Raw genomic sequence first — 16,148 nt, forward strand, 5'->3', positions numbered from 1 at the left:
TCCCCAGCCATAACACTTGTGTCCTTAAGCAAGACACTTAATGACTGCTTTGCCCTTCGGATGGGACCTAAAGCCATTTGTCCCATGTTTTGTGTAACGTATGTAAAAGAACCAAGTGCACTTATCAAAAAGAGAAGGGTTTACCCCGTTGTTCCTGGCTAAAGCTGCTGTAGGTGCTAAATAATTGGGTCTCAGAATTCATCACTGCAACCTTTCTGAAAGTTTGTATACTCAGCGCCATGAGTACCTTGTTTGGTAGATCTGTGCGCTATTATATAAGACTCCGATATTATTACTATTTATTATATTATGTAAGAAGTGTAAATCTGTAAAGATTATATTTTGAATCTTACTCATGTACATGTACCAATGTTGTGTATCCTCTTTATAATCAAATAATTATAATATAAATTTGCTCAATTTACCTGACTCCAATTGTCTGCTAAACCGTCAGCCAGGTGTTCAGAAAGTTGCTCTCCGTACTGTAAGACCGGATTGTCACCCGTCAGCTCACAGCATACCTCCATCACATCACTCTCATCTGATATTCAAACAGGTCATAACTTACTTTAGTTACACATGATATGCTTAGTCAAGTATAAAACATGACCGGATAACTGTTTATTTTGTACACTAAATGAACTAGACATCCAAACTTGTGGTTATGAAATGAGCAGTTTGTACACTACAGCATATTGCGCCCAGCACCTTTTAAACCATTATATTATGGTGCTAAGGATTAGGTCTCATAATTCAAACTTTGTCCCAATCACCTTGCAGTAAGTACCTGGCGCTTTGTATCCTTTGGAAAAAGGCGCGTTAAAAATACGGTTATTATTAGTACATGGCACATGCGCTAAGCTACACTGACAATGACTTTTTGACAATGCTTTTTTTCAAACGGCTTGTACACTAGGCATTTTGTACACTATGATGTTTGTGCTGGATAGCTTGAACACTTGACGGCTTGTATGTTACATGTAGATGGCATGTACGTTAGACAGCTTGTACACTAAACAGTTTCTACACTGTATGACTTGTACACAAGATGGCTTACATAGACGGCTTGTACCCTAGATTGCTTGTGCACTAGATTGCCTTAAAAAAGATGGCTTGTACACTAGACGGCTTGTACACTAGACGGCTTGTACACTAGACGGCTTGTACACTAGACGGCTTGTACACTAGATTGCTTGTACACTAGATTGCTTGTACACTAGATTGCTTGTACACTAGATTGCTTGTTCACTGAACAGTTTGTACAAAATACGTATACTAGACGACATGTATACTAGACGGCTTTTACATCCTATACGGCATGTTCACTAAACGGCTTCTACAATAGAAGACTTAAACACTAGACGGCTTGTACACAGTTACAAAGACGCATTGACCGTGGAAGTTTCGTGGCCGAGCGGTTAAGAGCACGTTTTCAAACTCTGGTGTTTCTGATCAGCAGAGTGTGGGTTCGAATCCCCAGCCGTGACACTTGTGTCCTTAAATAAGACACTTTACCATTGCTTCGTCCTTCGGATGGGACGTAAAGCCGTTGGTTCCATGTGTTGTGTAACGCATGTAAAAGAACCCAGTGCACTTAACGAAAAGAGGAGGGTTTGCCCCGGGGTTCCTGGTTGTGGCTGCTTCATCACCGTAGCACCTTGTAAAGTGCTACATTATTGGGTCTCAGAATCCTTCACTGCAATAACCTATCTTTCTGAAAGTTTGTATATACTCAGCGCATTGAGTACCTTGTTTGGTAGATATGTGCGCTATAATGTAAGACTTTGATATTATATTATGACCACAACACCCTAAGTTCAATTCATACAATGCAAACAACATACCTCTTGAACTGGAGCAGCTAACCAGGGATGACGTCACATAGTAACCAGTCTCCCTGACAAAGCGGTTGGTGTGGTTGAGAGTCTGGAAGATAAGATCCAGGAGATCCTGTGTAATGTAAGGAAGGAACCGAGGACCACATCCGTTGATGACTGCCTCTAAGCACCTTAAGAAGGTAGAAAGAGAGAAGACAATCAGAGCAGACCGATCCAAACATTGAGTTGACAATTACCGGTTCTTCTCAGAACCAACACTACTCAAAAGAGGTTTACACATGGTGCTATCGTAAACCTCACCTGATTACACTCACACCATGCAAAGTTTCAAATCCTTCTTGTTTGCATCTTTGTTCATTCCTTGTACATGTAAAATCTGTGTATTTGTGAACAAATTTCGGTATAATTGCCTTACAGATAAAGAACAATATTTTTTTCTTCTTTTTAATCCACAGCTACCTCAGGCATCAGGTGGGATTTGAAACAAAGACCGGCCATTTTGTCTAAAGCTGGGCCCAATTTCATGGCTCTACCTACCACAGAATTCTAGGGTTATGGCACCACTATAGCTAGGATCAAACACTTTTCATGGCGTCAAACGGTTTTGGGTTTGTGAGTTTTATACCCGCTTTTGAGCCCGCTTTATACTTCAAGCGAATTACAAAAGCAAAGCCAACTTCCTTGAATCCAAGGAACAAAATCTGTATCTTGCCGTTTGCTTCGCACTTGCTTTACGTGAAGTAAAAACTTGTCTTTAGAGGCAAAATGGTGATGAAACAATTAAATATTGGCATGTACATACATACGTCAAATCAGCGCACAGTATGGGACAATAATAATAATAATAATAATAATAATAATAATAATAATAATAATAATAATAATAATAATAATAATAATAATAATAATAATAATAATAATAATAATGATAATGATAATGATAATGATAATGATAATGATAATGATAATGATAATGATAATGATAATGATAATGATAATAATAATAATAATAATAATAATAATAATAATAATAATAATAATAATAATAATAACAGCAACAGCAACAGCAACAGCAACAGCAACAGCAACAGCAACAGCAACAGCAACAGCAACAGCAACAGCAACAGCAACAACAACAACAACAACAACAACAACAACAACAACAACAACAACAACAACAACAACAACAACAACAACAACAACAATAACAATAACAATAATAATAATAATAATAATAATAATAATAATAATAATAATAATAATAATAATAATAATAATAATAATAATAATAATAATAATAATAATAATAATAATAATAATAATAATAATAATAATAACAATAATAATAATAATAATAACAATTTTAAGCAATCTTCTTTTCACCACTAGCCGAGGGCGCCTTACTCAACATGTAGCACATGTTAAATTTGCATCAGGGATATAAAATATTAGTTTTGGTTTTACCCTAACACCTGTGTGTCAGCACTGTAGACTCAGTACAATCTCAGCTCGTTCTGTGAATAAAATCACAGGCATATATTACATGTACTTGGGTGGGTTTCGAACCCCAGATCCTTGCAATTCTAGAGCAGTGTCTTACCAAGTGGACCATCGAGATTGCCTGATAGGTAAAAATGCTCAAATGGCATCATGTGCAAGGTCTATCTATAATCCAATCTGTTAAAGGAACACGTCGCCTTGGATTGGTCGAGTTGGTCTTTGAAAAGCGTCTGAATTGTTAGTATCAAATGCAGATGGTTTTAGAAAGATGTTTTAAGTAGAATACAATGATCCACACACAATTGCCTCTAAATTGCGGGGTTTTCCTTTTACTTTGACTTACTTTTTTCCATATTTGACTACACTAAATGGCCGACCGTGTTTGTCGACAAAAAAAATGTAATAAGAAAAACCGTGCAATTTCTAGTGATGCTTGTGTGGATCATTATATTCTACTTTTAAAAGAATTTTCTAATCACATAGCATTCTATAACAAACGGTTACAAACTCATTTCAAAGACCAACTCGACCGATCCAAGGCAACAAGTTTCTTTAACTTGATTCAACTCCTTCACCCTCTGTGCTAGTTTACGAAGAATACATGTAAAATGAAGAAACAGATCTTGAATGAATTCAATACATACTTCATCCACGTCTCAAGATTTTTCCAGCCTGCAGTATCATGAAATATCTGTTCCGCTGTCACTCCCCCTCCCTGAAAATAAAGCAAAACAAAACAGACACTGGTTAAAATTCTTTCTACTATTTTAAAAATATAAACAACAAAACGGAATGTTTTTGAGTTTTTTGTATAGTGGTCATTCAGAAAAAAAGAATTAAATGGTTTGAAATTTGTTTTGAAGTTGCAGGTCAAAAGAAATACATGACAATTGAATTTAAGTTTGTCAATAACCTAACATCTAGGTTGATTCAATAAAAAGGACCCAGCAAGCTCTTCCCAGTGGCCCCAAAAAGGGTGTTGTGGCTGAGCAGATACATGTAAAGAGTGTGGGTTCAAATCCCGGACGTGCCACTTGTGTCTCTGAGCAAAAAACTGTTAAACTGTATCGCTTCTCTCCACCCTGGGGTAAATGGGTGCCAGTGAGGGCAGAGGGATAGTTCTTGTGATTGATTTAGCTTTAAAAAATGGCAAACTCTCATTCACAATTCTTACCCGTTCATGCTGAACTGCGAGTTTTTCCATGAGTGTGGTGGCACTCTCTCTTTCTCCCTGACTCCGATCTGACATGGGAATACGCTCTAAGTTATTCTTGACTCCATCATGGATCAGCTCATAGACTGACTGGTATACCTCTGGACCACATCGCTTGCACAGAGCACCCAAAACCTCACCTGCAATCATGACAAAGCAAAGGTACATTATAAAAAAAAAAAGGCAGTGGACACTATTGGTAATTACTCAAATGTAGCTTAAAAATTTACTTGGTAATTGAGCAATCGAGAGCTGTTTATAGTATCAAACATTGTGAGAAACGGTTCCCACTGAAGGACCGTAGTTTTTGAGGAAGAAGTAATTTCTCACTAAAATAATATTTTAATTGAATGACTTTGAATTGAGACCACCTCAGCCGAACTGATTTCGGTGTCGGTGGAATTTTATTTAACTTTTTAACAACTTTGACTGTGCGGAGTGGATTTTCTGGACCCCCCATGTAAATCTTGAGAGTTCAAAGACCACTTAGACCCTAATTTTAGCAAGATTGGATATTAAAAAAAAATGTAAAAGGGATAATTGAATATAAAGGTCAAAACTAAGCGCTGGTGTTTGTAAGACATGATACTGATAACCTACATACATGTTTGAGGTTCGTGGATACAAACGACTCGGAATAGTTCTAGGAGTAGTACTAAGACCCAGTAACTGGGGCGCTGCATTCCTTTTTCAAAATTTTGACATTTTCTGTCATGCTAGTATGACAGAAAATGTCAGAGTTTCGAAAAAGGAATACAGCGCCCCAGTTACTGGGTCTAATTCTACCTCCATGGTCTAGAGTAGTACCACACTAGTTGCTATAAAGTAACCCTCCTCCCAACGACTGTCTGGAGGAGGGACTTTGTAACATTATAAAAATAAAATGCAGTACTTGCACGGACGAGAAACTGAGCATTTTAGGGAAAATTTTCTCATAAGTTTGTTTAGTTGCTAAGTGTTTTTCTAGGCCTCCTTTTTAATATGAACGATTGTTGTCCTTATCATGCACTTTACTTCAGAAAGAGATAATCGTTGGTTGGTTAAATTGTTTTTCCAAAAAATAAAAGAATTATAAAATAAATTTACCGGCTGCAAGTCGAACCCTGGCCTCCTCATCGTTCAGGGAATGGATAGCATACAAACGAAGCTGTGTGCAGAATGTTTCGCTGCTCCATTCGTGAGCCACTACCTGCTTGGAGCCGAGCAGAACACCCTGTCGTTTCTCCCACGACGTCTGCGAATTCTGACTGCGCAGAAGGCTTGTTAGCGCCGTCTCTAGACGCTCCAGCCCCGGGGGATCAGCGTCGTTGACAAGGCGCTGGAGCTCGGCTATTCCTCGGTCCCGATCGAGTTTCTTTGCGCCACAAACTAGTTGAAGAGTTGACTCCATGGATGATGTAATGTATAACTAGACCGAACGAACAACAGTTTCAAACCTTTCCACCTACAAACAATAGTTTTGTTGTAAAACGTGATATTTTCACACTCACATTATCGTAAAATCTGAAAATCGTGACACAGCGACAGACGACTGTGAACCAGGGGTGAAAGATCATGGACTGACTTCTGGCGGCCAACAGAGGGCGCAAAACAGCACGTCGTACGTCGTGTGCAAGGTGCAAACTCAAAAAATTAATGCTAAAAATATAATAATAATAATAATTGATTACAAATACTCTAAAAGTCTCACAGCTTTTTACAGTAAAGGAGAAATCGATAATTTTGCTCTTTAACCTCTGCTCAATTTATGGGTAGTTCCAGTGACCGTTAAATTATTCTTTCTCGAAAAGCACCCAGGAAACATTTTGTTTAATATTTCTAAACGTCCGAGCATCTATACTATTAAAAGCGTAACCAGCGCCATCTATACTATTAAAAGCGTAACCAGCGCCATCTTGGATTGAAAATTAGAAGGTCCAGTGGCATGGCATCCTTGTGGAATCCAACACGGTTGTATCGTTACAGACGTCGGGTTGCAAGTCTACAAAACCCTGAACCGAACTCCCTCTTACGAGTTGTCTGATTTGCTGGAGTCACGAGCGATATCTCCTTACATGTGTAGATGTTTGGTTTTGATATGGGCCACCTGTTGGTCGAAGGGGGAAGCCGTAGGCTGCACACAGAGTCACCTCTGTGGTTGTCTGGTTTTGATATGGGCCACCTGTTGGTCTGGGGGGGGGGGGAGCTGTAGGCTGCACACAGAGCCACCTCTTTAGGTTTGAAGTGGGTGGCAACCTCGGACTCCCATTAACATTCCAGAGTGACTCATTGATGTTTCGCAGAGATGGCATTGTGTATAACCATTTTGTACAGGGGGGTTTAATTTCGCGAGTTAAATAAAAAACATTAGGCTTTAATACATGCATCTGTTACATATGTGTTTATTACAATTAAGTCACTCATGTAGGCCTACCCAACTTTCCAGCATTTTTTCGGCGCATCAAACAGCAACCCATTGTTGTGAAACTTTATTTGTTCCATTTAACTCCGCACCATTAGTGGTACAGTCCATATGTCATCACCCACACACAGAACGTATACACGCAAAGTTGAAATATTTTCAAAAAGAAAGTAAATGCATTACTGATTCTTTTCATATACATTGTATAGGTTTTGCCAGTTAAACCTACAAAAGAGTACATGAAATCACCGTTTAAGAATAGTATGCTTTCATAAGCCCTTTCCACACGACGTCAAACTAGGGTTCTTGGGCCCCGGTGCCAGTTGTCTTGACCAAGGATGTTGGTCAAACTCAAACAGGACCTTTCACACGGCGCAGAAACCAACGTCCCTCCCTTGTCTCAGTACATTCGTCTTTTGTGGTGCTAGAGGTCAACATTGTTAATTGTCCATTTCACTGATCCGCATCGCCAACGTCCGTATGTACCAAACATTTTCCTGCACTGTCGTGAATCGACGGCCCCTAAAAAAAAAGATTTGTTTTTGTACAAAGAATGAACGTGTAGTTGTGATATCTCAACGATTTCATGCTAAACACTGAAAACTTGCTCTCTTGAAGGAGTCGTGCACACACGTTCTCATGAACATGCTCAAAGGTTTAACGTTATCGTATAACGGGGTCGAACATCTTGATTTTCTTGCACCATGTGTTTCTTCTTGCGCGCATGCGTGGTAGCTCCAGCCACACCAGGGTCCTTCATTACGCAAGCAATTTCCATTCACACAGCACACACGGACGATCGTGTTATAATTTTCACAACGTTGTGTTTTTAAGACGGAGGTTTGGACCTTGGTCTTAAAAAGACCAGGGACCCGTGCCTATTTAAGCAGAGGTACCTTTCACACGATGTGGATTAAACAACGTTGTGTTCTTAAGACCAAGGACCCCCTGCTTATTTTCCTCGTGTGAAAAGGCCTATAGTTACGAACTTTGTGAAACATCAACGGCTGTTTTGAAGCTGTAAACGAACATTCCATTCAAAGTTCTGAAGCAACAAAATTGTTAGAACGCAGCCTGGTCAGGACTCAGGATGTAGATTTTGCCAAATCCTTTTTGTAATAAGCAATCGGCCGTCGGGTTTTGTTATCGAAAGAGCCATCATGTGTAGCTGAATCGGGTGCTTTTTACGAATTTCTCTACGAAATTAACCAAACTGGCCTACAAACCCTTAAAACAACAAGGCAAATGTTTTCTGAAAGTGAATTAAGTGAGAGGATGTAGGGGTAGCTGGCATACAAACCCTCAAAATAACTAGGCAAATGTTTTCTGAAAGTGAATTAAGTGAGAGAATATAGGAGAAGTTATTAAAGACCAATAAAACTACCGTTTCTATTTTTTTTAGTTTGTATAGGGTTCCACAGATAATTATGATAACATTATTATAAAATTGGATGTTTTATCAGGGGACTTCGTCACGCGGGACGCGCGCCACGGCGGATGTTAACCAGAAAGTTTACATGAGAATTAATTGATATGACAATAAACTAAAAATTAATGAGGCCGACGCTCTGTTACTCCCAAAAGTGGTGGTAAAAACAGTAGATTAGATGTTGCACAGCATGTTCCGAAAACTCGCTTTATTTGGTGCTCAGACAACTTTGTATGCGTCGTTGGACGTACGCTCAATAAATCACGATGAATGGGGCCTTAGATTCTAAAATCGTGTACACGTCATTGGAAACAAAGCAAAAATCATTCAACAGTTATATCAACCAATCATTAAATATATTTATTTTCAATACAATCTGAGAAATTGACTTTGTCGTTAAAGTCCATACCAACTGGCGCGTTTTTTTTATCTGCTGTATACCAGAACTTCTTCGAAGCTTCCTTTTCAGTCAGATAAACTCCGCGGCTATTATTAGTGGCTGTGATTATGAGTTTGTTTTAAAAGAGGGTACCACTTTCATACAAGCCTTTTTAGTCGGATTTCTCCTGTGCTATTAGCAGCGGTGATTATTGTTGAGGGGGGAGACCAGACTTAGACCACTCAAATCCGTGTAACTGAATTATACCAAATGTGCTCAACACAATAAAATAAGTGTGTCATTGGAGCAGTGTACGTGCTATATTTATTACTAAGCATTATTACTCTTACAGTCATCTTAGCTGAGAAATACTCAGTGCAGTGGATAAAATTTACACAATGACAAAAGCCGATTGAATTAAAACTATGCGTAAATGAGGCGAAACATAATCCACATTACGGACAATGCGTTGGCCCGCTCGATCAACCCTAAAATATTACGAAATACCCTACATATCATGCCAAGTACCATCATTGCCAAGTATACCCATCCCCAATATTAAAGCTCAATTCCAGATACAAATACCAATTCCTTTAGTTGGAGAACGCAAGAGATAAGGTGAGGAGGGGAGGCGACGCGTCGCGACGTTTCACAACTAAGTTGTGCACGCTCAACAATTTATTATTTATCAAAACACAACATTAATGACAAATTTCCAAACCAATTATAAATACAATTTCTAATCCAATCCTACGAAATGATTATTACCTCTAAGAATACCTCCCTTGCCCCCACATTACCTTTTACAACATACTAAAATCCTCCTCATCTAGCGGGGTGCCGCGCGAAGCGCGGCATCCCGCTAGTTTAATGTTAAATGCATCGTAATTGTAATGTTAAAATAATGTTAAGTCATTTTTGGCTAAGCACTGCAGGACGTTACCCGAGTTCTGTGAAAACAAAATCACAGGCATATGACTCGAGTGGGATTTGAACCCACGACCTTCTGGAGCAGTGTCATCAACTACCACTGAGTTGGCTAGAGGCAGTTCGAATCGTATGTTTTAGCAGATGGGTGCTGCAACCGATTTGATAGATTGCATCGGTGATGAAGAATATTCATTTTGTTGTTTTTACCCATATACATCGATGTCTGTAATAGCACTGTATACTCCGAACTTAACCGAGTTCTGTGAAAAAAATCGTAGGCAAAAGAAAAATATATATTTATATTTTGTTTATCCCGATACAAATTCAACATCAGTAGGCCTACCCGCTGCTAAACATAGGATTCGAACTGCCTCGAGCCACCGCGCAGTCTTGGTGTTCTAGTTGATATGACACTGCTATATAATTGCAAAGGTCGTGAGTTTACACCTGAGTAATATACTTGCGATTTTTGGGTAAATACTAAGAAATAAATTTTAGCATAAAACCTTTTATTGGAATTACGAGCCATGGTGAGAAACGTACCCTTCTGAGCATGGTACCTCCACGCTTTGAGCAACGTAGGTTTTTGAAAAGAGGTAGCCTAAAAAAAAACTTCCCCAAAAACTTCGGCTGAATCCTTTTATATCGTGCATCTGAAGGCACGCGTGTTTGTGGCTCGAAAGCGCAAGAGAGTGGCTTGATGAGTTAGTTTGAGCTCTATTATCTATTTTTGGAATTCAAACACGCCATGCGGGCATCTCAGCAAGCAATAGTTGCATACGGAGTTACATGTTGATTGCTGATAATGGCGTCAGGTGTGGCGGTTTCAACTTTCCGGCGTGTTCAGTTTTCCGAATGACCAAATACGGTAACATTACGTCATGCGACGCCTGCGCACAGCAAGCGAAAGAAGTCACTTGCTATTATGCTTTACTGGGTCCCGGAAAACTGAACACGGCGGAAGACTGAAACCGCCACACCGGTCGCAATTTGGTTTCTTTAGTAGAAATATAGAGTTGCCGTCCTCAAACAAACTTCCAGACTTTTTTTAAAACCTTTTTTTTAATCGATTTAGAAACAAAATCCCGCATTAAGAAGCACTAGAACAACAGTGGCATTTTGGACGTAGGCCTACAGAAAAAAACAATTGCGTCCAGCCAGGCAACATCATGTCAGCCCGACGAATTCCCCAACTTGCGCCTAGTGACGAAAATACATAGTTCTCTGTAGGTCTACAGTATGTAGGGATGCACCCCCATTAAATAAACGTCCTATTCAACCAACGCTAAATGACAATAATGACAACAATACACAGGCCCTCAGTCATTAAAAACAATAACACAAAAATTATCTGAACTTCGGTTTTCTTTTCTATTTTAAGGGGGGGGGGGGGGTATTCTATAGGGTCCCCGAGCTACGGCTGTCTAAAAGAAAACAAACCATCACAGAGGTGATAATTTCTGTAAATCTGTAATTTACAGAATGTTTTGAGGGCATAGATTATGAATGAGGCTAGGCGCATTGATTCAGTCTCTATGGTTGGTGCACCCATTTATGGAATAGTAATCTCGGAGGGACGGGCAGGTAGAATCTGCCACATCGCTGTTGCAGGAGATCCCCCCCATGGAAAAAAATGTGTACATGAGACTAACTTTTAGTGACTGGCGCCAAAATGGTAATATTTATGTCTGCTTTTCCTTAGAAAAAGACAGTGAGAGCAAATTAGTATAATGTGATCAGTTCGAAATTAGCAATGGTAAGAGAAAATTTTAATAATTATTCTTTGAGCATTAGGCACTACTTAAAAGTAATTGGCAATAAGCACAATGACGGAAAAATGGACTCGAATCAATAATAAATTGATGATATTATAATAATAATAATAATAATTATTATAATATGGCTCACGTTGGTCAAGGTCAATTTTTTTCCAAACCAACAGCGAAAAAACCGTCAGTTACAGGAAAAGGAAAATAAATAACTGATTCTTTAAATTTACAGATCAAAACAAAACCATGGTAATTATTTACCCTCATATTGTATAATTTCTGTCACTTTATTTGGAGATCTCGGTTTACTTTCTCTGCCAGCTGGTTGGGGCACAATCACTGACATTACTGGACATTTTGGTACCCTTGAGTGCCAACCTGGAGCCGCAAATTTTCGTCACAATTTGTGTGTTTTTTTTTGACTGGAGTGTCACCATATCCAACACTTCAGCCATCACTCTACCTGTTCTTCAGTGTTATATTGATCCTTTGTCCTGTCATCACTTGAGTGCTTTTTCTTGGAACTGAATGGCTCAATTGGCAAGACTTGTCCTGCTGACTATTGTTCTGATTCATTGGACCGAAACAACAACAATGCCAGGTCTAGTCTATTCCAGGAAGGAGCTGCTCTCCATCAGGGAAATGTGTACAAAGGCTCGATTAGATGTGGATGTATACCATGCAATAGTGGACAATGGTATTTGCAGAGTTAAGCCAACAAAGCGAGGTCAACGAGCCTTTGTTAAACGCCAACATGCTATACATGCTTATCCTATTTCAAGAAGACGATCAAGTTCATGCTACCCCTTGAGAAGTCAAAACAAGGAGAATTTGATCTATATATCACCTGTGACATCCCTAACTAAGCTTTGCATAATTAATGTGCAATCTATCCGAAATAAAACAACTGAGTTTGTTGACTTTGTACTTGAGAATGAGTTGGATATTGTAGCTGTATGTGAAACTTGGCTGAAGGACGGTGATGATGTCATCATTCGTGCCCTTACACCATTGGGCTATAGATTTGACCACAAACCGAGGCTTGGCAAAACTGGGGGGGGGGGGGGGGAGTCGGACTCTTATATAAATCCTCGCTCTCAGTTAGCATCCAGGTTTCACAGCAATACCGAACATTTGAGTCACTCCATGCTCACGTTTCAAGCAATTCTTCTACATTGAGATTTGTCATTGTTTATCGCACTGAGACAACTGATGAGAATGGTAGGCGTTTACCTTTCAGTCTATTCTTAGAAGAGTTTAGCTCAATGCTTGATGAGTACCTATTTCGTCCATCTGACATTGTGTTGATGGGCGACTTTAACATATGGGTAAATGACAGAGATGATCACAATGGCAATAACTTCATGAACCTCCTATCGTGCTACGGGATGAAGCAGCACATCGAGGAGTCAACACATCGTCTTGGGAACACACTTGACCTACTCATTACCCGTGAATGTGAACATGTTGTTTCTAACATATCAGTACACCCTGGCTTGTCGGATCATTTTGCCATAACGTGTGACCTATTGTTGCAAAAACCATCTTCTCTGCGAAAAACCATCAGTACTCGTCGACTGCGCACATTAAACAAAGAAGAGTTCTGTCGGGACATTCATCAATCTCTGTCATTAATTGATTTCCAAGATACACCGTCTTGTTTTGAGTATGACACAACTCTTCGGGCCCTGCTGGATAGACATGCTCCTGCTAGGTTGAGGAGCGTAGTTCTCAGACCCAAATCCCCATGGATGAATGAGGACATCCAGGAAGCGAAATGCAAGAAACGTAGACTTGAGCGCCGGTGGCGTGCAACACGTATAGATGAAGACCGGGTACGATATACAACACAACGACAGAAGGTTTCTCACCTTATCAAGACAGCCGAAAAACATTATTACACGTCATCCATAATCGCTTGCAACGGTGACCAGAAGCGCCTTTTTGAGATTGTTGACACTCTCCTTCACAAGAAACAGGAACCGAAATTACCAGATGGCACATCTGACCAGAGTTTGGCTGATCGTTTCTCTGACCACTTTGTCGCAAAAGTTGCCAACATCCAGAAAACCCTTGCAAGTGAGAATTCTGCAATGGCCGGTTCTGATAGCATGGGAGAGGTTTAGTTGCCACCTCCTTTCTTGACCGATTTCACTCCAGCTTCTTTTACTGAAGTCAGACAGGTTATTATGACTGCACCAGCCTCAACATGTGGGTTGGATCCTTTGCCGACAAACTTGCTTAAGGAGTTTGTGGATGACTTTGTCCCATACGTGACTCAACTTGTGAATGCATCGCTGAAATCGGGGTGTTTTCCTGTACTTCTCCAACATGCTCTCATAAAGCCACTTTTGAAGAAACCCAATTTAGACAGGCAGTGTCTTAGTAATTATCGCCCGGTTGCCAACTTGAGATACGTTGGAAAGGTGTTAGAGCGCATAGTATCCATACGCCTTCAATCTTTCATCAGTGACAATAGTTCTCATGATCCCTTCCAGTCTGCCTACAGAGCTGGACATGGTGTGGAAACTGCTCTCCTAAGGGTAATGAATGATGTACTTCTTGCGATGGATGGAGGTAGAATTACGGCCCTTGTCCTTCTCGATCTTAGCTCTGCCTTTGACACCGTCGACCATCCAACATTGCTGACAAGGCTACGACAACTTGGACTTGGCGGTACAGCTTTAGATTGGTTTGAGTCGTACCTGTCTAAACGATCTCAAGCAGTACATCTTCGAGAAGCAACCTCACAGACTGTTCAACTGGATTCATCCGTACCACAGGGATCGGTTCTCGGCCCCCAGCTTTTCAGTGTGTACATGCTACCCCTCCGGCATATCATCACCAAGTGCAATTTGGGCTACCACGTTTATGCGGATGATTTACAACAGTATATCTCTTGCTTACCAACTCAGGAGAATGTAGATTGGTTTGAGTCGTACCTGTCTAAACGATCTCAAGCAGTACATCTTCGAGAAGCAACCTCACAGACTGTTCAACTGGATTCATCCGTACCACAGGGATCGGTTCTCGGCCCCCAGCTTTTCAGTGTGTACATGCTACCCCTCCGGCATATCATCACCAAGTGCAATTTGGGCTACCACGTTTATGCGGATGATTTACAACAGTATATCTCTTGCTTACCAACTCAGGAGAATGTAGACAGTTGTATCTCTCAGATGGAGCGCTGCATCTCTGACATTCAGCGGTGGATGGGTGAGAGTCATCTGAAGTTGAATGAGTCAAAGACAGAGTTTGTTCTGTTGGGTTCCAGACAGCAACTCTCCAAGGTCGTGGTACCCCATATAAAGATCGGGTCGTCCTTGGTTGTTCCTGCAGAGAAGGTAAAGAACCTTGGAGCTATCTTGGATCCCAAGTTGTCGCTGGTTCATCACCTATCAAATTGCGTGAAACTTGCTAATTATGGCCTGCGTAACCTCCGTGCCATCAGGCATTTTTTTACACTTCAAGCTACACAACAATTAGTGCGCGCCTTTGTCACCTCTCGTTTGGATTTCTGTAACGCACTACTGTACGGACTTCCAAAACATCTGCTCCATAGGCTGCAAAAGACACAAAACTCAGCTGCCCGTCTTGTTGTGCAAGCAAGCTGGTCAGCATCAATCAATCCAATACTTAAAGAACTTCACTGGCTGCCCATCAATGAGCGTATTGTTTATAAGATTCTCTTGCTAACCTACAAGTCTTTGTCTGGTTTAGCACCGCAATATTTATCGTGCCATGTCAAATATTCTGTTCCGGGAAGAGTCGGCCTCCGATCATCGACAGACATGAAACTGGTAGAGTTTAGAATGAACAGATCATGGGGGGATAGATCCTTTGCTGCAGCAGCCCCTCGTCTCTGGAACTCTTTACCACCACCCATTAGGTCATGCACCAGCATATCAATATTTAAGAAACAGTTAAAAACTCCTCTGATGGGAGTTGTTTTTAATTAATTAATTTCCTTCGGTTTTGTTTTTTCATTCTAATGACTTTCTTGTTGGCGCCTTGAGCATTTTCAATGGATATGTGCGCCCTATAAATGTACATTATTATTATTATTATTATTATTATTTGAAATAAGGCAATGTTAATTAATTTGAAAATAAACAAGTACATACATGCGAGGAAATAATTAAATACACACAACAAGAGCACAACAATGTGCAAACAGCCTACACATAATAATAATAATAATAATAATAATAATAATAATAATAATAATAATAATAATAATAATAATAATAATAATAATAATAATAATAATAATAATAATAATAATAATAATAATAATAATAATAATAATAATAATAATAATAATAATAATAATAATAATAATAATAATGATAATGATAATGATAATGATAATGATAATGATAATGATAATGATAATGATAATGATAATGATAATGATAATGATAATGATAATGATAATGATAATGATAATGATAATGATAATGATAATGATAATGATAATGATAATGATAATGATAATGATAATGATAATGATAATGATAATGATAATGATAATGATAATGATAATGATAATGATAATGATAATGATAATGATAATGATAATGATAATGATAATGATAATGATAATGATAATGATAATGATAATGATAATGATAATGATAATGATAATGATAATGATAATGATAATGATAATGATAATGATAATGATAA

General features: G+C 39.2%; 2 protein-coding genes across 2 annotated transcripts in view; one reads left to right on the top strand and one right to left on the bottom strand.

The window, feature by feature from the left end:
* LOC139935027 (uncharacterized) overlaps positions 1-6,100 on the bottom strand; it is a 30,223-nt gene extending 24,123 nt beyond the window's left edge. Inside the window, exons 1-5 of the mRNA XM_071929481.1 lie at positions 5,638-6,100; positions 4,513-4,691; positions 3,983-4,053; positions 1,845-2,008; positions 426-541 (exon numbers count right to left, since the gene is read on the bottom strand). Coding sequence (XP_071785582.1) covers positions 426-541; positions 1,845-2,008; positions 3,983-4,053; positions 4,513-4,691; positions 5,638-5,941 — 834 coding nt within the window. The 5' untranslated portion in view covers positions 5,942-6,100. The remainder of the gene's footprint in view (positions 1-425; positions 542-1,844; positions 2,009-3,982; positions 4,054-4,512; positions 4,692-5,637) is intronic.
* A 7,548-nt stretch (positions 6,101-13,648) lies between these two features.
* Positions 13,649-15,418, top strand: LOC139941811 (uncharacterized). The gene has a single exon (XM_071938470.1). The coding sequence runs from the start codon at positions 13,649-13,651 to the stop codon at positions 15,416-15,418; it is 1,770 nt and encodes a 589-aa protein (XP_071794571.1).
* The last annotated feature ends 730 nt before the right edge of the window (positions 15,419-16,148 follow it).

The sequence above is a fragment of the Asterias amurensis genome, chromosome 1 (assembly GCF_032118995.1).
Source record: "Asterias amurensis chromosome 1, ASM3211899v1".
Classification (NCBI taxonomy): Eukaryota; Metazoa; Echinodermata; class Asteroidea; order Forcipulatida; family Asteriidae; genus Asterias; species Asterias amurensis.

Excerpts from the sequence above, each read along its gene's own strand:
- LOC139941811 (XM_071938470.1), top strand. The coding sequence starts at position 13,649 with ATGACTGCACCAGCCTCAACATGTGGGTTGGATCCTTTGCCGACAAAC.